Source organism: Budorcas taxicolor, chromosome X (assembly GCF_023091745.1).
Source record: "Budorcas taxicolor isolate Tak-1 chromosome X, Takin1.1, whole genome shotgun sequence".
In the NCBI taxonomy this organism is placed as follows: Eukaryota; Metazoa; Chordata; class Mammalia; order Artiodactyla; family Bovidae; genus Budorcas; species Budorcas taxicolor.
Window position 1 is genome coordinate 132,940,899 of NC_068935.1, and position 19,949 is coordinate 132,960,847.

At 44.3% G+C, this 19,949-nt stretch overlaps 1 protein-coding gene across 1 annotated transcript; it reads right to left on the bottom strand.

The window, feature by feature from the left end:
* Nucleotides 1-2,045: 2,045 nt before the first annotated feature.
* Nucleotides 2,046-17,990, bottom strand: MSL3 (MSL complex subunit 3). The gene is made up of 13 exons (XM_052663159.1): nucleotides 17,857-17,990; nucleotides 16,483-16,565; nucleotides 16,007-16,102; nucleotides 15,583-15,683; nucleotides 14,943-15,022; nucleotides 14,269-14,391; nucleotides 13,534-13,694; nucleotides 12,592-12,750; nucleotides 10,806-11,068; nucleotides 9,916-10,025; nucleotides 6,168-6,267; nucleotides 5,741-5,825; nucleotides 2,046-3,286 (listed from the first exon to the last, which is right to left on the bottom strand). Exons 1-13 carry the CDS (start codon nucleotides 17,956-17,958, stop codon nucleotides 3,187-3,189), a joined length of 1,563 nt encoding a protein of 520 aa, XP_052519119.1. The 5' UTR covers nucleotides 17,959-17,990; the 3' UTR covers nucleotides 2,046-3,186.
* Between the last annotated feature and the right edge of the window lie 1,959 nt (nucleotides 17,991-19,949).

Consider the following 19,949-nt stretch of genomic DNA (forward strand, 5'->3'; position numbering starts at 1 on the left):
TTCATTCTGTCTACCACACTATAGCTTCTTCTAGACCACCAAATTAAAACAGGGTTTTAATGCTATGATTGGCTAAGTTTTATGAACTACAGAATATAAAAGATAAAATGGATTATCAAATAAGAAAAGAAAATCTTACTAGGTTTTCCCACTAATAGAGCATTTTTGTTTTCAGTTTATGTACTACCCAAACACGTTTAAGCAGCCTTCATCCTCTGACTCTAATAGGTGTGTTTCTATACAGCTCACAAATCATCTCACTCAAAATTATTTTCTGGATAATAATGGGTAACTAATAGAGGCTGACAACCCGAACTTGTCTCAAAAGTCACCTTTACGACAATGAAGATTGAACAGTAAATAGAACCTGCAGGCTGGTGTGATTTACCTTGTGCCAAAGCAGAGCTCCAAAATGACTTATTAAATCATTCCACTGAAAGTTGTAAATCTGCATGAGAGAAGTACAAATCAATAGAAAAACAGTCAAGCACTTTACCACTTATGCTTTTTTATGACCTTCTAGAAGGATAAAGGTTGATGTTGCAAAGAAATTCCAGAACAGGAAGACTTGTAAAGACGACCTGGCTATGGTTTGCATTATTCTTAATCCACGTTACTTTTGCTGTCACTAAACTGTTAATCTTTTTGGCTCATATCAGAATATCCATATATCATTATTCCTCATGCCCTGCCATGCAGAAGAATTTGGGAGTCAGAGAAGTTTGAAGATCTGCCAACTTCCCATTTTCCTATAAAGGACATTGTATGAAGGCATGGCCCTGCGTCTCCTGACCTTCCGGTGAAGTGTAGTCAGTGGCGTGAGGAAAGGAGCCTTGCCTGCCTTGGGCAATGATGCATGAAGGAAGACATGTGAATGATTAGATCAAATGGCCAGCCATTCAGTGCTCAAAAATGGATTTCTGTGGAATATGTGCTTGAGTTTTAGGCAGAGCCAATCCCTAGATCCCCACGGTTTAACTGAGATGTAATTCACACGCCATAACACTCACCATTAAAAAAATATAAAATTCTGTTTTTTTAGTAAACTCACAGAGCGGGGCAATGATCATGACTGTCTTAATTCCAGAAATTTCCATCACCCTGAAGAGACCTCAGCCCTATTAGCAGTCAGTTCCAATTCCCTATTCTCCCTATCCTCTGACAACCACTAATCTACTGTTTCTATAGTTTGCCTCCTCTGGACACGTCACAGATGGAAGTGTATGTGGTCATTTGTGTCTGCCTCCTGCTAGACCCCTTTTGATGAGTGAAAGAACATATGAACCTGGTGTTACCAACTCTTGGGGGATCCCTGCTCTCTCCCTGCCTGACTGGAGATCAGTCCCAGCCTGGCAATCCACCTCCACGAAAAGGTCAAAAGCATACATCCATCTCCTCAAGCTGTAAGTGAATGGTTGACATTTTGGCCACGGTCACTTATGGTAATGAAAGAAAGGATTACACTGTAAGTCCCCCAGCAAACATGCCCCAATCCTCTTTTGCTGAAGCAGACCCTTCATTGCTTTTCCTTTGGTCCTCAGAAATAACCACCATCCCCTGAGACCACAATCAGACTGTTCAACACATGAACTCTTGCTTATTCACTCATTTATTGTATTTATTGGTGTGTGAGGACAGATGTAATACGTATGCTTTCGATGCCAGAGGTACACTGGCAACACTTCCAACCAGCAAGGTGATCTGGGCCGGGCCCTTACTGGATGCAAAAGGAGTAGAGCTGGGTAAGCACGTCATCCCACGTGTTGAAGATACTCACTAGGGACATACATTCTGCTTACTGGTCCCAATATTTACACCAATCAGAAGGAAAGTTGAAGCAAAGAAATTGTTATTTACAAATTCACTTTGAGTTTAGAAGATGTATTCCAGGAAAGAGACATAGAAAATAACATTGTTTTTATTGAAACTAAGTAGACACAACACAATTCAATCAGCCTAAAAATGCACTAAGGCTTTGTCCCAAATGAACATCTGGAGGAATCTGGCTTAAGCATAAGAGAAGCAGAAGCTAAAAAAGTATCTCTCCAATTATTAACAAAGAAAGAAAGAAAAAAGATTTAACTGGTGTGTTGAAGAGTCTAATTTCATTTGGGTGTAAACATGACTTCCCCAAGTTACTGCTTTTAATCTTAATCTATTGAAACCCCTTTTCTCAATGGATATCAAGTCCCTTAACATCATCTTGCTAGATTTTATGTAATGATGGAAGACAATAAATATGTTGGCCCCAAACCAGCCCAGAGTCAGGCAAAAAGACAGTGACGGGCTGTATCAGCTTCCAGGAACCACCTTTCCGATAGGCAGCCAAGGTAGGAAAATTAAAGAAAGGAAAGGAAAACAAAAGTCCTTAACAAAAAAGGTACAGAGGGAAAGCAAAACAAAATACAAAATTTAGGAATCAAAGTTACCTTACTGTTTTCCTACAACAAATAAAGAGAAAAGGACAAGACCAGAGTAAAAACTCTCTCCTGGTTCTTTCCAATAAGATGGGAAATGATTTATTTGAAATGGCCAAAAATTACATTTTACAGAAAAGGAACCATAATATTACACAACCAAGTGTAGCTATAAAATCTCAAACATTCAGGGAATTCTTTATTTAAATCACCAAAAATAAGGTTTTATAGAAAAGGAACTGTAACAAGCAAATGTATAGCTGCAAATTTTCTCAATATCGATTCCCTCTAAAATATTCAGGGACTACTTTGCAGTTTCCAAGCAAAACTAGAATTTGTGGGACAGAGTTGCTCAGTCTTATCACAAGAATGAAAACAGTTTGCAAAACAATTTTGTTTAATGCTAACAAATAACTAAAAGACGTGGTTACTGCTAACAAGTACCTCCGTCTACTGAAACAGCCCAACCTAATCACATGTTCATTAACAATTCACTGTGAACATAGCTGCTGTTTTCCTGCCATCACAGATCACGTGTATGGTGGCAAGGGTTAGATGTTGGAGGCCATCGAGGCACCAAGGAAGTAATCCTTAACAGAAATAACTACAGTAGGTAAGCAACTCAAACAAATGGGCCCACCTCTGCCAAAGCCCCCCAGGGTGGGTGTCACATTTGCTTTCTGCATAAAGAAGGCCCACTGACTCCCTAGTTCTTTACTGGGAACCGAGAACTAGATAGAAAAGCTGTTCTTCTAGGACCATCGAAACCTTAATAAATCGCCCTGGGATTCTTCGTGCTGTAGTGCGCCTCACAGGCAGCAACATAAGCAGACTCTGGGAAGAAGTCATCATGGTACTCTGCTAAAAACCTGGAAAAAAAAATAGCCCCTATGATCACCACAGTAAAGACTAAATACCAGGAAGCAAAACAGGAATTTCCACAACTGTAACATTTCACTCTTTTTGTATTAGGTAGAAAAAAATAATATAATCTTGATTTCTATATACTGATTATGTTCATTACACACACCCAGCTTCTATGTTAAGGACTGTTTCATTGGAATCCTTTCACTAGCAAGTGTACAAATTTCTATTGCTATAGCTTCTAAACTCCACTAGGTGGCAGTCTTGATTATCTAAACACTTCCATGCAAAAAGGCCTCTGAGTATTTCTCCATTTTCCTGTTTTAAAAAACAAACTATAAAAAATAAATTATTAACTCAATAAATGTCACCTGAGAAGTGCACAGTACTTACACGGGCTAAGTTAAAACAAAACTGAATGGTTTAATCAGTAAAGAGCATTTTGAGTAAAGAGCATTTTGCCGTTGCCAAAAGATGCTGCAAGTTCCAGCTTAGTAGCGAAAATGTAAGACCGCCTTATGCCTGACTATGGATTGATGTTGAAATGTAGCCAGTCACTGAAGAATCTGCAACACAGACACTATCTTGACTCTGAAGCACCAAATATTTCACCATGAAGGGCTCAAACAGGCTCACATGGGCCAAATTAACTAGTACGCTAAGTAATTAGCTTCCTGTTTGTTTCCCTGGCCTCCTCCCAACTGTCCTAACTCCTAAAAAGGTAAGGATATACCTCTGCAATACCTTCTTCAGTAAAAACCAAGTCAAATTCATTTGAGGTTAACTCTTTCTTCTTTGATTGTACCTTTTTCATAGCAACTCTCAATCCACTGATTCTATAGTTGACACATTTGGATACATTTTCATAACCCATTACAGCTGAACAGTATGGGGGTTGGGGCTCCAACCCTCGACAGAGTTGAAAATCTCTGTATAACAATTTCATTAGTTGGGCCCTCCGTATTCACTATTCCTCCAAATTCACAGATGCAACCAGCCACATGGATCATGTAGTACTAAGTATTTACTATTAAAGAAAATCCACGTATAAGTGGATTTGTGCAGTTCACACCCATGTTGTTCAAGGGTCAGCTGTACTATTTTATTTGTAAATCTTTGTAAGTAACCTCCTAAAACCCTAATTTCTACTTTGTTTTGGGCATATCTCAGAATTAGAAGGCTCTCCTGAAGGCAATGGCACCCCACTCCAGTGCTCTTGCCTGGAAAATCCCATGGACGGAGGAGCCTGGTAGGCTACAGTCCATGGGGTCATGAAGAGTCGGACACGACTGAGCGACTTCACTTTCACTTTTCACTTTCATGCATTGGAGAAGGAAATGGCAACCCACTCCAGTGTTCTTGCCTGGAGAATCCCAGGGATGGGGGAGACTGGTGGGCTGCCGTCAATGGGGTCGCACAAAGTCTGACACGACTGAAGCGACTTAGCAGCAGCAGCCTGTGCTAACCAGTGGCTGTCTCATTTTGGCATTATTTGATTTCAGTGTAACCAAATGTTTATACAAAACAGAGTTGTAGGTTTGTTTGAGAGGAAGGCTGAAGGAGATTAGGGCATTTTTGAAACTTTTTTTCTAATAAAATGTTTTAAAGTTGAATTCCACTTATTTGATACATTATTGGAAATACCCAGACGAAAGCATCTTTTACAAACGCCAAGACTCATTTCTCTGGCTGGAGTGTTCTCCACTCCAGTAAATCCTACTTGACTAGCTCTTACAGGTTGGGATCTAAATACAAGGAAAAAGTATCCTCTTAAAGAGAAAGAAAAAACAAGGTCAGGTACACAGGACACACTGGGTGAGGCACAGTGACAACCAGCCTGGAACGCCAGGAGAAACCAGTCAATAGACATCTAGGTGGGAGAACTGGGCCACAGGCGTAAAGGAGGCTGGGATCTACAGCCCCAGGTAAGCAGAGGGCACAGCCTCAGAGTGAATGATCCAACCATATAATAAAATGGCTCTGTCAGGTGAAGAAAACACTACCTTTCTCCAAATTCACAAAGTATCAGCACAGACTATTCATCATTTCTCTTAACTCCAAAGTAGACACCAAAATCAGACCTACAAATGTATGTACATGGAACAAAGAAAAGTCACATGCTTAAGGTACTCTTGAATAAAATACATAAAATTAAATAGCTATCAATCTCAATCACTTCTTTAGAAAATTAATTTTCTACTCACATGGCTATCCAACTGGATTCTTCCAGTGACACAAAAAAAATTTTACCTCCATACCCTTTGCTTAGAAACCAGATAGACTATGAAAAAATGAAGTAGCTCCAACTCCCCATATTACAATTACTATTAGAACCAACCATACTTACGTAATACTGCTACCATTCAAAATACCAGAGCTAGCTTCTACATCTGCTGAAGACAAGTTCAGAAGTCATATATACGGTGGCAGAGTAAGTTTTAACAAAGTAATAACAATACCTCAGAAAGAGATCAAAGTGCTTCAGTAAAGCCTTCAGATTCTTCTCAGAAAAGGACATCTTTCCAAGGATTTCTGGAAGTTTCACTGCATTAAAAAGAAAAGCAAAATCATTTACAATCGGCAGAATCTGGCGATCAGTAGGACACACTCAGGGATCCTCTGGGTCCCTGTCATCTTATTTAAAACTGAAACTAACATCTATGCTGCCAAACAAAACCAAAATTCTTACTGAACATAGAGTGGTAAGTACAAATACTACAAACACAATTTGTATGAAGTTTAAGATTCATTGTTTTTAAGAGATCAACATTCAGTGATTTTTCTTAGACCCCCAAATTACCACAAGATGTACCTAAGCCTACAGGTGTTAAACTTAAAGTGGAAAATAAAAACGGTAAGAAGAAAGCAGGGCAAAGGATTTCTTACCGAACAAACGCAGCAAGTGTTGTGCCCCATAAATGTAAGAGGGTGGAGGTGGTTGGTCACCTGGGGGATAACTATCGGGTACAAGTTTCCAGGAGAGGACCTGGGAAAAGCACAGAGAATGCTTTGTTGTTATATCTTCACACTTCATTCCCGACAGATCTGTACATTTGGAATTCCAGCAGAAATACACACACTTTGACATTTCCAAGCCGGCAGAAAGACAGAGCTCATCAAGTGTCTCATTTCTACCCTGGAGCTTCCCATCCATTTGGCACCTCTGGAGCTGCCTCACAGCTGGACCAGAAAATGGGAAGAAACCAAACATGGAACAGGAAAATGACAAGAAACCAATGTGGAGCTTCTAAAGCCATCCCACCTTCCTTGGCAACATGGAGACAGTTCTAATCACCTAAAATTATGACATTGTGTGCAGATGAAAAAAATATGCCACTGTATCAAATAAACACAAACTCATAAACAAGGAAGGAGGACTTAAAATTGGGAAAATATTCAATTTTCTAATTTTCAATAGCTTCTACCTGTAAATTAGCTGTAACTGTTTTGTCATTCTGCCCCTTCTCCTTTATTGGAAATTCTGATGTTTTAGACAATGAAGCAATAAAAGATTTTTTGAGAAAGGTTACCACTGTGTCAAGATTCTCTAAGATTCTGCTATGTTACAGTCACTCTGGAAACTAATTTCACCCACTGAATCAAGTGAAAATAGACTTCAGCCCTGGCAACTGCATGCTTTTTCTTCACTTTGAATTCCAGAAGTGTAGGTGGACTGGGGGCTTTTGTTAAAGTAACAGTTGAATTTCAAAACTCTCTGATGAGCTTTCAGAGAAATATTTCAGCAAATTATAAGTCTATTCTACCTAGCTGCTGCTTTGCCTTTTGGGATCTGCCAAGTTTAATCTGGAAATAGTTGGGTCAAAGGAAGACTTCTATAAGACAAAGCAGAAGGATACCAAAATGAGCCCAGAAAGGCTGATGTAGTCAATTTAATCAAATGAAATTTTAGAAATTAACAAGCACCACCATGGTTCCATCTGTCTCCATGCTGAAGGCCCAGGCTTCAGCCCGTGCCTCACCAACCCCACGCTTCTGTGGTATACAAGCCTCAGGGCAGGAGTAAGTTTCTGCCCCTTTATACTATCCCTAGCACTGAACTCCACGGTGCACACAGCTACAGCTCAGCAACTGTTTTGACAGTGACACTCAAAGTGAACATGGGGGAATCCACCATCACTGGAGGCACGAAGGGCACACTCACGTGCAAAAGCAGATCATGTGGTTAGTTAGCGAGCCTGGCTACTTCCCTCCCTCAATTCTGCAGCTCAATATAGTGAATCAGCTCTCTCAAAGATGCATTATGGGGGGAAATAACAGGTTCCCAGTGGAGGAAGTCTCAACCAGGGTGTGCACAGTAATCGCCTGTGACCTCAACCAGGACTACGCCAGTCCAGACCCTCCCTGGTGCGGTTGGGCGGCAAATGACATTGGGAGAGTGAGTCTCAGGTGGTCAGGATACAGGACCCTGGGGAAAACATGCTGCAATGGAGGCTTTATGCAGATGGAATGCACCAAGGTCTCATCATGAGAGCCTGTCCAACCCCAACCACTTTTTCACTAGACTTTGTATCACCACCAGATGGCGGCGTTGCAACAGTGACCAGAGGGGGAATGGCTGTGCCTCAGTATTCAGATGTTTTCTGGGGGTCCCCAACTTTTTGGCACCAGGGACCAGTTTTGTGGAAGACAATTTTTCCATGGCCCCAGGGCGGGGGACGGTTTGGGGATGATTCAAGTGCATTAGATCTATTGTGTGCTGTATTTCTATTATTACATCAGCTCCACCTCAGCTCATCTGGCCTAAGATCATGAAGGTTGGGGACTACTGTAAGAAACAGGATTCTTCTTGAATAAAAACACCTGCAGGGCTTTCTAGTCTGAAAAAAGGAAAATTAGGGACTGCTTGCACTAGGAATTTCCTAACCTTCCCTCAACATCACTGGAACACGAACTGGGTTTTCTAGCAGAGGTCAGTCAACTTATAGCCCGTGAGCCAAAGCAACCCCCTCATGTTAAAAACAACTGTTTTTAAATGTTTTTTTTAATTAAATGAATACTACTTCATAACATATAAAAATCATATGAAATTTGATTACTAGCACACATGAATATTCACTGGAGGGACTGATGCTGAAGCTCCAATACTTTGGCCACCTGGTGTGAAGAACTGACTTATTGGGAAACACCCTGATGCTACGAAAGATTGAAGGCAGGAGGAGAAGGGGATGACAGAGGATGAGATGGTTGGATGGCATCATCGACTCAATGGACATGAGTTTGAGTAAGCTCCAGGAGTAGGTGATGGACAGGGAGGCCTGGCGTGCTGCGGTCCATGGGGTCACAAAGAGTTGGACACGGCTGAGCAAGTGCACTGAGACCGAGCACACATGAATGAATTTTGGGGCCACCCAGCACACCCCTTTATGAACTATTCACACCACTTTCACAAGCTGATGCACAACCCTGAAAATATTTACAATCTGACCCTTTATAAGAAAAGTTTGCTAACCCCTGTCACCAAACATTCTGTCTGGTAAAGCCATCCTCCCCTGTGCACAGAAACAAGGAAAGCCCACTTGCTAGGCAAGATTCATACAATACCCCAGTGGACTAAGACATCTCCTCAACTCCTGAAATACTCGCTATGTATCTCAGTTAACTGGCCTTAAAAATAGTTTCAAACTGAAGCTTTCTTGTCTGTAAAAGGGAACTCTGCTGGTAAGGTTATTCTCAAGAACCTGAGGTAATTTAGATCAAGTGCCTGGCACAATACTAGCATACAGCATGCCCTCAAAGGGATGGCTATTAATATTACTGTTAAAGATGGGTTTTATATTTCTAAATGGTTAAGACCAAAAGTAGAATATCACATAAATGAAAAATTATCTGATATGCAAATGGCAGTGTCCATAAACACGGTTTTATTGCAACACGGCACACTCATTCACTTACACAGTGTCTGGGGCTGCTTTGGAGGTGGGGAGTCTCGACAGTGACTATGTAGCCCACAAGGCTGAAAATATTTACTCTCTGGCTTTTTGCAGAAAAACTGTACTGACAACTGTTCTATAAAATAACAATACTCCTATTTCAATACTTGGACTTATTTGAAATAAAAGAGGAATGGAAGTACAGGGCTATAATCCTAACCACTGTCTCATTTTCAGTTCAGTCGCTCAGTCGTGTCCAACTCTTTGCGACCCCATGAATCGCAGCACACCAAGGCCTCCCTGTCCATCACCATCTCCCGGAGTTCACTCAGACTCACATCCATCGAGTCCGTGACACCATCCAGCCATCTCATCCTGGGTCGTCCCCTTGAGCCTCAGTAGTGTAGCGGTTAGGCAGACGGGCAGGTGGACAGGCAATCTGGCTCCGTAGGTCAGGAGTTCAAATCGCCTGCTTGACCCTTTAAGCGAGCCGCAGTAGTGTAGCGGTTAGGCAGGCAGGCAGTCTAGGGTCCAGAGGTCAGGAGTTCGAATCCCCGTGGTAACTGTCTCATTTTAGATACCACAAATACGATGTCGCACATCATACAAAAAATTCTGTTAATATCTATGGCAAGAGTAACAATGTTTCTTCTAAGCAAACATGATTTCATCTTGTAAGACTTTTTAAGAAAACACAAAAGGTAGGGTTCAATGCAGGGGAACAACAGACACTAATGCTTTACCTCATTTATTTCATTAGTTCTTCTGCCTTCAAAGCCAGCAAACACCGCACTCCCTTCCTTGCTAGGGGTCAGAGGAACAGGCGAGGATGATCTGCTATGAACAGGTGTCTCTTTAAAAGTAAAAGACTTTAATTAGTCACCAATTAATTATCCACTAATTAATCATACAGCTACCGAATTAAAGATTGCTGGAAGACCTTTACAAACAGCAGAGAAGTTTTAAATTTTTACCAATAAGACTTCCCTGTCAAGGACAGTACCTGGAATATTATTTGATGGAAAAAAGGAAAGAAAAGGAATCAAGTTCGGAGATATCCCTAGTGGCTCAGACAGAATTCACCTGCAATGCAGGAGACCTGGGTTTGATCCCTGAGTTGGGACGATCCCGTGGAGAAGTGAATGGCAACCCACTCCAGTATTCTTGCCTGGGAAATCCCATGGACAGGGGAGCCTGGAAGGCTACAGTCCAGGGGGATCACAAAGAGTTGGACACAACTGAGTGACTAACACTTTCATTTTCACACTTCACTGGGATAAACTACGTACAACATGATGAAACTTGAAAACATTGTATGTTAAGTGAAAGAAGCCACGGACAAAAGGCCATGTATTGCATGATTCCACTGATGAATTCATGCCCAGAAGAGGCAGATCCATACGTACAGGACGTTAACTAGTTCAGGGCTGGAGAGAGGGACTGCAAACAGACGTGAGCCAGAGCGAAACTGGTCAGTACCAGGAATCCTGATTGTAGAGCTGAAGACGTGGGGGGCGGGGGGGCTCCCATCTCCTGCTGGACTGGGTTCAGGAGCACGGTGCCTGACCCAGACCAAGCACAGAGTCCACATCAGCTCTCCCCGGTATGGCCCTCCTGCGGGCAGTGGACCTACTCTTTTCCAGGTGCAGGAACAGCTTGGGCATGCTGGCAGACGTGTCCTGCTGCCGGCGCTTGGGCTGGGGCGAGGCGCTGCTCTCAGACAGCCTGTCGCAGTTGGCAGAGTGGCGCGTGGACCGCCTCAGAGACTGCAAGGCTTCCGGCTCACCTTTGCGCCTTTTGGGGGTGGTTGGTTCACCTGAGGTTGGCTGACTCTCTGTGGACTGTGGTGTGGATGGATTCAGCAAAGGTGGGCTTGGAGAGAGCTCCTCCTGGTTCCTACAGAAGGAAGGAGAACGCATCAGATGCGCCCAGTCCACAGAATCTCTGCCAAGCCTGGAGGGGTTCCTCAATGTCCTTCTTCAGACAGAAAACACAGCCTCCACTCCACTCCAGGAGGCTTAGAAACTTTCACTTCCAGACGTGCCAAAACAAACACTTTCTTAAAAGGTACCTAAACATTATTATACCATTTTCACCCTTTAACTCTTCAAGGCACCCTGGCATTAAAGGCTGTGATATCCTTTGTCCTTGTTTTGTTTCAGTGGTTTGCAACTCAGGGGTGATTCCACTCTGGGGGGAACACAGACACCTTCTGGAGTCAGTTTTGATGGTCACAACTGGGAAAGTGCCATTGGCATCCAGTGGGTGGAGGCCAGGGATGCAGCTTGCCATCCTACAGTGCATAGTTCAGCCTCCGCCACCAATAATGATCCAATTAAAAATATTGGTCGAGCCAAGGCTGAGAAACCATGGTAAGAATACAACATCATTTTGTCACAGTGTAACTACTGACAGGACTAGAATGCCACAAACGTTGGCCACATTTTGTGGAAACACGCAGTCCACTCTAGACACTAGGAATCTTGAGGTTTGGAGGAGGGTGTGGGGACATCAACATAGGTCCCCACTGAGTCACACAGGCCTCCCAAATGGGGTGGAACCAACGGGAAAGGAAGGCAGCCAAAGAAGAGATGGTCATAAGGCAGACAGACAATTACCAGACAGGACCTGAGGAGGAAGGGGAGGAAGGGGAGCAAGGGGCTGAAGGGGAAAGGAGGGCAATGCTTGGTGCGGCAAGTGGGAAACTGTCAGTGACTTTGGGGAGCAGAGGGAGGCGGGAGACCAAGATAGACGGGAAACAGGCAAGAGGAGATGCAGGGGTGGAAATCATGAAAACAGACCACTCGCTTGGGAAGATAGGCCTGAGGCAGACATGGAAGTAGCTTCCACAGATTAGAGGCATGGACTCAGGTGCAGGCGGGACTTTTGTTGAACCCAAAGAATGGAGATTTGGAAATGCTTGGTCACTGAGGGAAGACAGTGGTGACACAGCAGAGCAGGAAAGAAACTAACCTTTACTTGAAGACCTAAGGCAGCCAGCCCTTCATGCACTTCCTCATTTAATAACTATCTACAGAAGCAAATGTTCTTTCCATTGTTAGAGGAAAAGCAAGAAACTCAGATGACACCTTGCCAAGTCATAAATTCAAACCCACACCCAACCTTCTCAGGCCATGCTCTCTTCACCCCACTGTCTTTGGAAAGAAGGGCATTGGCTACTCTAAAGCCAATTTCTCTACACTGAAATCTTCACTTGGTAAAAACTTCCAGAGACATTTTAAAGTGAATGATGACTCAAGCTTACCCAAGAAAAAAGAAAACCACCAGGACAGACAGTGGTTTGCAATCTACTCCCTCCTCCAAACGTGTTGGCCCCATAGCATCCAACAGAAATCTTGAAAAACAGATCTAGCTATTTGATTTCTGATAGCTGATGGTTGAACTGCAAGCTAACTTACCTATTAGTGTTTGTGGTACTTTCCTTAATCGGAAGAAAAAATTTGGACGAAGTCACCTTTTTATACTGAACTTGTTCATATGGATAGAGCAAAACCAATGGGAGAGTGTAATCAAAGGTTATTCTTAAGCCATCCACCATCTCCTTACAAAGGTCAACGCTGGAAGGATTAAAGAGATTAGAGATGCAATAAAATAACAGGACTTTTCAAAATGTCACAATGAAGGCGCACATTTCTAATCAGGAAGAGTTTTAAACACTATATATTACACCTAAGTGTGCAAAACACAAAGTTTGTAGGTGCTAACAATAATTAAATGGGAGCACAGACCTAGAATATAGGGTGCAGTAAGCAAGTAATTGTAACTTACACACTGAACACAAGTGAATATGCTCAGTGCCACACAAGGAGCCCAAGTGGCCTGTGCTACGGAAGTAGACACACCCCAGTCACCCGCAGCTGAAGGGGGTGGTCGTGATGAGCTGACACACCTGTTTCAACTGGAACAATCTACTTGTCTGACTCCACCCCTACTGGGTCACGTTCCCAAGGCAAGCTATGAGGACAATTACTCAGATTAGGGTAAAGACATGTTTGTAAACAGGTTTCAACAAAATTCTCATTCCCCATTCTGGTACTTCTCATAGCCAAAAAAAAAAAAAAAAAAGAGTTCGCTTCCTAAATTACATCATTGAAAACAACTTCTAGTGTTGAGGCAGTACATATCCTCAATGGATTCACATCACACTCCTAAAGAGTTACTGAACATTCTGGGAAAAGAAAAGTATTTTGAAACTTAACTGGTTACTGTGTGAATTAAATTTAACAGTATGTGAATTCATAGTAACTGAAACAGAGACAGTGTTACCTGTTCTAAATGGAAGTTTATTCTCTAATACCCAGAGTGAACCATGAAATGCCAACCCTCCCTCCTCTACTTACTTTTTTTCTGCTGGGATATAATGCACATTCATGTTGGCATGTGGCATAGCATGATGGTGACGAGGCCTCTCATTGGCTGAAAAGGCTGCATTGATAGCAAAATGTTTCACGTACGATTCCAAAATAGTTATAATGTTGGTCTGGCATGGAAGTTTCACTAACTGTTAACAAAAACATAAACATTTGATGTATACATTCCATTGGATAAACCATATATTCCAAGAAACAGTGGTCTTGTGTACGTCATTTTTGAAGCTCAAAAATAAGTCAATTGTGTATGAAGATAATTTTTTAGGTAAATGTGCTTTGAAACTCTCTGACTTTTCTTCTACTGATCATATCCCCATGTAGATTATAATAACAATTTAAAGTTAATTGATAACTAATTTTAAAAATAAATGCAAGCAATGATTCTTAGCTTAGGGACCTGTTAGAATCATTTGGGGAACCTCTAAGATATCCACAGCTGCCACCCCCAACGTCACAGATCAGTTTTCACCTTAAGCTTGAAGCCCAGGCATCAGGACTCTGCAAAGCTCTCTAGAAGATTCTAACAGGCAGCCAGGGCTGGAAAAGACTGAGCACACTTCCATCAGGTGAACACTACTGCCAGAGAAGTGTAAAACCCAACTCAGCACAGAACCTGAGTTTCATTCCTCCAAGGCTCTCAACTTTCTGTGACTGCAAAATATGGCTCTATTACAAATCCATGTTTTATGTGTCCTCCTTGTTTACCCGTTTCCTCCTGTTGATATAGTAACAATCATCCTCAAGCTTCTTCTTCAGAACGTCAGGGATTTCTATAGTTATTGTTCTTTCTTCCATTTCCTTTTTTGCATGCAGCTCTGGTCCTTCCTTCTGCAATATCACAATCCCATTTTAACTTCCTAAAACAGAGAGTCTACACCCAAAGAAGGACTAACATAAGCACAGCCTACAATGAAACAAACCAGTTAATCCTTGACATTTACACCAGTAATGATGTCACATGTTCTAATGAGAAGTATATCAAAGGCCAAAAGTTAATTTGTTTTAGGGCACTAATGACATTGCAAATGATTATTTCTTTTCTTCCCAATTTAACTTTACCAGTAGGATTCATGTTAACTTTGTATTCAGCAAACAGAAGACACTAAACTCTTGATACACACCATTGAAAAATTAATCAGCATTATAAAAAGTTCACAATTTCATTGGAAAGAAAAAGGTGAAATGATTTGTGGAAACATTTCATGGGTATAAAAAGCCACAGAGAAGTTTTTACAGTAAAAAAGTTTTTTTCCCTTATATATGAAGTACAATTTTATCACATTTGGTTAAAAAGATGGATTTTTACAAAACATTTCACAACTAGAAAATTTTACCACCAAAATATATGCCAAAGAGTTTTTACAATAAGAACTGTATACCACTTCAGTCTTTTCTTCAATATCACCCTCTTCACTTATTTCTCCATCCTTTTCTTCACTGTCAGAGGAACTGCTTATTGCTAGGTAAAACAAAAAACAGCAGGCAAACCTGCATTACACACTTCCTTAACCCTTACATCTACAATTCCTTAGGATGGCATGGGTGTCCTACTGCTAGTAATAAACTACTGTCCAGCATAAAGTTTAAACACTGAACACAAATATTGGACCTTTCAGAATAGAAATTTATTTTTTAAAAATATAATACCAACCTCAAGGGGTGCAAAAACCACACAAGTAAATGATCTGCAAGTGTTTAGTCACCTAGGATCTTATTGTTCGCTGTCACATTCACAAGTGGAGCGAGGTACCATGAAGAAAACATGAGAATGGAGCTCTGAGGCGCTACTATAAGACACTGATTGAGAAGGCAGGGGTCATGTGCAAGACCCGCCAGGTCTAATCAGGAACTTTCTGACTGCTACTTTAATTATCAAAAACAAATGGGCAAATGTTTTATGAAATGATCTTACAAAGTTCCCTTGTCTAAAGTTTCAGTGAATCTTTCCCCTCAACCCTGCAGTATAAAAGAACTAGGTAAAACTCCTTTTAACCAGAGACAATAAGTCAAGCCACTCACAGTTTTCATCGTTTTCATCTTTTTCGTCAGCAGGGAGGCTTTTTAAGACAGAGTCCACACCAGGCAACCTGCAGCGCTTCCTCTTTCTTCCTGTGCTTCTCCTGAAATGGATAAATACCACTGAAATGTTGACTGATATGGATCTTGAGGTTAAAAAAAAATGCAGTAACAATAATTCTTAAGTATCAAAGATATAATTACATTTTAAAACATAAGTGGTAACCTCCATTTCAAAATACTACACGATAATCTCTCTGAAAGCACAGCAGTTATTTCAAATACAACAGAAACACTTACTATGTTTCAAATATGTTACATGACTTGATAATCCACGTTTATCAGATTTTTAAACTTTTCTCTGACAAAAATTCTAAACCTTAAAAGAAAACACACTGAGCAAAATTCATGTTTCTGGTATTCTTACAGGCGAGCTACAGCTTTTTTGGCCAATTTCCGCTGTAATCTCCGATTTTCATCGGTGTCACGAAGGACATGATCCTCTGCTGCCCATCTATCCCAGCTAAAGAAACAAAAGAGGAAGAGTGTAAAATTCAGTATTTTAGTTTGACATGAAACAAATGTTAAAAGCACCACACAGGAACAGATGTGTCTCAAAATTACTTACCTTTCAGAAAACTATTTAAATATTTTAAATCACAAAAAGAGAAACCACAACTCATTCAGACACAGAAGCAATGGGAGTCTCCAAAACCACCCACAGAGAATCCAAATATAGTCGACTCAGAAGTAATCATTCTTCAGAGTAAGCAAGGTTTAACATAAAAGCAAAAACAGGAAATGAAACTTTCCAAGGAGTGTTTCTAAAACTTAACAAAGAAGTTTGCAATGTTCCTGTGCACAGATGGTCAATTTTCAGTCAGGTTTAACAAGTACACTCACCTTCTGTTCCAACCATTAAAATGGATCAGATATTCTGGGATCTTTCTGCCTTTTTCGTCTTTCCCAACAATAACATCGACGATCTGAAACCAGAAAATACCGTCCACAAACAATAGAACATACAGAATATCAGAAGCTGGATTAGGAAAACTAGATCATGGGCATTTTTGTAAAAGAAAGGAAAGCATTCTCTCCTTTTTTGACGGAGAGCTGGGCTGAAACATTTTCCCTTTCAATTCCATTTTTTCCCCTGAGTGGATGCCTCAAAATAGGAAACATCCTCCCAACCACCCCCTGATTGGTCTCTGAGTGTGTGAACGGGTGTAGCTTCTGAAGCCATTAGTCAGCCGAGTTGTCACTAACTAAGAGAGTCCCGGCCCGACAAGCGAGCCTCTGCCGATAGACCTCTGGGAGTTGTAGTCTCCTGGGCTCCGCAGGATCCTAGGGCCAGTTAGGCTTGCAGATTCTGCCATCCCGCCTAGCGGTGTCCCCAGGGGGAAATTCGGGGGCAAATGAAGGGGCGTGTCACGCTTGGGGAGACTCAAAGCAGGGAGGGAGGAGACATGGCAAACAGAAACCTGAGGCAGGGGCAGCGGGTTGGAGCCCCAAAGTAGAACGGAAAGCCCGGTGGGGCGCTGGGCCAGCCCCCACCCCCGACCTGCGAGACCCACTCCCTCACGCCACCTAGACCGTAGGAGCTGCTGATGTGGCTCCATTTTCTCCCAACCTCCGAAACTTAGGCGGACAGGCAGGGGCGCGACATGGCCGACTGAAAACCTAAATGGTGCAAGGCCCTGGAGGACGAAGACACCCGCTCAACCTGGCTCTCAGAGAGGATCCAGGCCTGCGGGAGGGGCCGAGCCCAGACCACGACGGGCCCAGGGCAACGGCGTCACCAGTTGACAGCCAGCACTGCGGCGCTACCTATGGATTAGGACGGGGGCCGCTCGATCAAGGCAACGCGCGGGAGCCCAAGGGGCCCTAGACAGCACAGGACGGGGAGAGTTAACCTCCAGGCAGAGGCCTTGAGCAAGCGGCCTCCTGGACGCGGAGCCCCCGCCGCCCTCAGGTGGACAAACCGACGCCGCGGCTCCTGCCCCGCGACACCGCGAGCGCTACGTTTCCGACGGCGCCGGCGTAGCCCCCGGCCCAGGGCGGAAGCGGAAGCGTCCCAGCCCCGACTCCCCATCGCGGCGCTCCGCGAGCGCCCCCTGCCGCCCGTGCGACGCCGCGCAGGCCGAGGAGCCGCGAGCAAGGAGCGCCGAGCCCCGCCACTTCCCCCGCTCCGCCGCACCGTCAGCACCCGCATCCGCGTTCGCCTCCCGTCCCGGGGTTCCCGGCCCGCGCCTCCTCCCTTCCCCTCCGCGGCGGCACCTTGGCATCGTACAGCACTCGCGCCTTGGTGGGGTCAGGCTCGAAGCACAGCACTTTCTCCCCTGAATGGAATTTAAATTTCATGCCCTCGCTCGCGCTCATTTGCTCATCGTGGCGGAGGGCGAGGCTCCGGGGCGGGCGGAGCGCGCGCGGTGGGGGAGGGGGGTGGGGGCTGGGAGGTGGCGCGCGGCAGCGGGGTGGCGGGGAGGGAGCGGGGACTGGCGGAGGCTGTGGCCGGCCCGCCCTCGGCCCCGCCTCTGCCCGCCCCGCGCCACCGCTGGACCTCGGAGCGGCCGAGCGCGCGCGCTCCCGATCGAGCGCGTCCCTGTGAGACGCCGCCGGGCTCCCGGGTGGCTGGGAGTCGGGCAGCCCGTGGCCCGTCCAGCCCTCCGGGGAAAGGCGGCCACAGCGGGCTGCGCCCACGAAGTCAACGCGCCGGACGCGCGGTCTCGGCTCCGAGGACCGGAGAACCTGGGGTGGGCACTGGCGGCGGGGAAGCTCCCTGGCCGCGCCGACTTGGCCACCTTGGCAGAACGCGGTGGCCACCGCGGGCAGGACGTCGGGCCAGAGTCGGGTCTAGAGGGGCAGTGCGCTTGATTCGGGGTGGGGGTGGGGGAGCGAAGCGTGGTGGAAGAGAGATTAAAGCACCGGGGTTATAGCGGGGCCAGGACGAGCAGGTGGCAGCTCTGGAGCATGCCTGTGACAGCGGGCGAGCAGTGGGTCGCGAGGCTGATGGGTCTTTACTAGGGTCGTTAACATCTCATGTCTCAGCTTTCCCCCGTGGTTTTCCAACACCCACAACTGGCAGAAATGCTCCCTCGAGGTCTGTCTTCTCCAACACACTGAAACCTCCCTACAGATGAGAGTTGTTCTAAGGCCTATACTAGCAGGTACTGACAGAGAGGGGATGTTCAGGACGAATGACGGATGCTGGGAGACCCTTTCTTGAAGGGCAAACCTCTACAAACAGGAGAGATGGTGCTGGGTTTCTTTTCTTTTGAGGAGTGGAAAGCCTTTAGGCAGTGTAGAAAACTCATCTGCAAACTGACTCAGGTGGTGGTGAACTGCCGGTCCTCCACACTCTGGTCTCTGTTCTTGCCTCCTCCTTCACTGGGTTCCTGATGCACATCCTTCACATTTCAGTTTGGACACAGCCAAGAGAAAACCCCTCTGCCTTCCCTAGACGATGATGCACCCTTCTAGGGATTCCCTCTCAGCCCTCTACTTAACCATTTCTTGCATTTACTGCCCTGCAGTAGAAGGGCTGCTTACTTGGTAAATGTCTTTAAGATGCTCCACTCCTGAAGTTTGGGGAGGCAGGGCTGCAGGGAATCTCATCCAGTTGATCGTTACATACTCTTGCTTGCATGTCCAACTGTGACCCCGTGGACTGTAGCCCGCCAGGCTTTTCTGTCCATGGGATTTTCCTGGCAAGAATACTGGAGTGGGTTGCCATTTCCTCCTCCAGGGGATCTTCCTGACCCAGGGATCGAACCTGCATCTCCTACATTGCAGGCAGATGCTTTACCGCTTCGCCATCAGGGAAGCCAGGCCTGCCAGTGCATACTCTTGGCACACAATGAATAGTGATGAATTGATTGACTAGATTACAGACTTATGAAATAGAGAAGGAAATGGCAACCCACTCCAGTATTCTTGCCTGGAGAATCCCATGGACAGAGGAGCCTGGCTGGCTACAGTTCACGGGGTCACAAAAAGTCACGGCTTAGCAACTAAACAACAACAACAGTTGTTGGGATAATACGGTGGAGAAAGCAGAACCGGAGCTATGATTCCTCTTCAGGTTGTGGTTTATCTGTGATGAGATCTTGACGATGGTGTTCCCCATAAATGGCAGGGGGACCTCTGGGCACAAATAATTGCATGTCATACTTAAGCCATAATTTAGTATTAATGTTTTTCTTTTTCTTTCTGGTAAATGGAGATTTCCTCTCCAGACTCTAAGCTTTCAGAGCAAAACTTGGATGCTTTCTTTTATTTCTCTCCATTTCTACCCCTTATGTCCTTGAGCAATGCCTTTTCCCCTGTCTTCCTAAAAAGTCCAAGAATGCACAAGGCTTCAGGATCCTAAA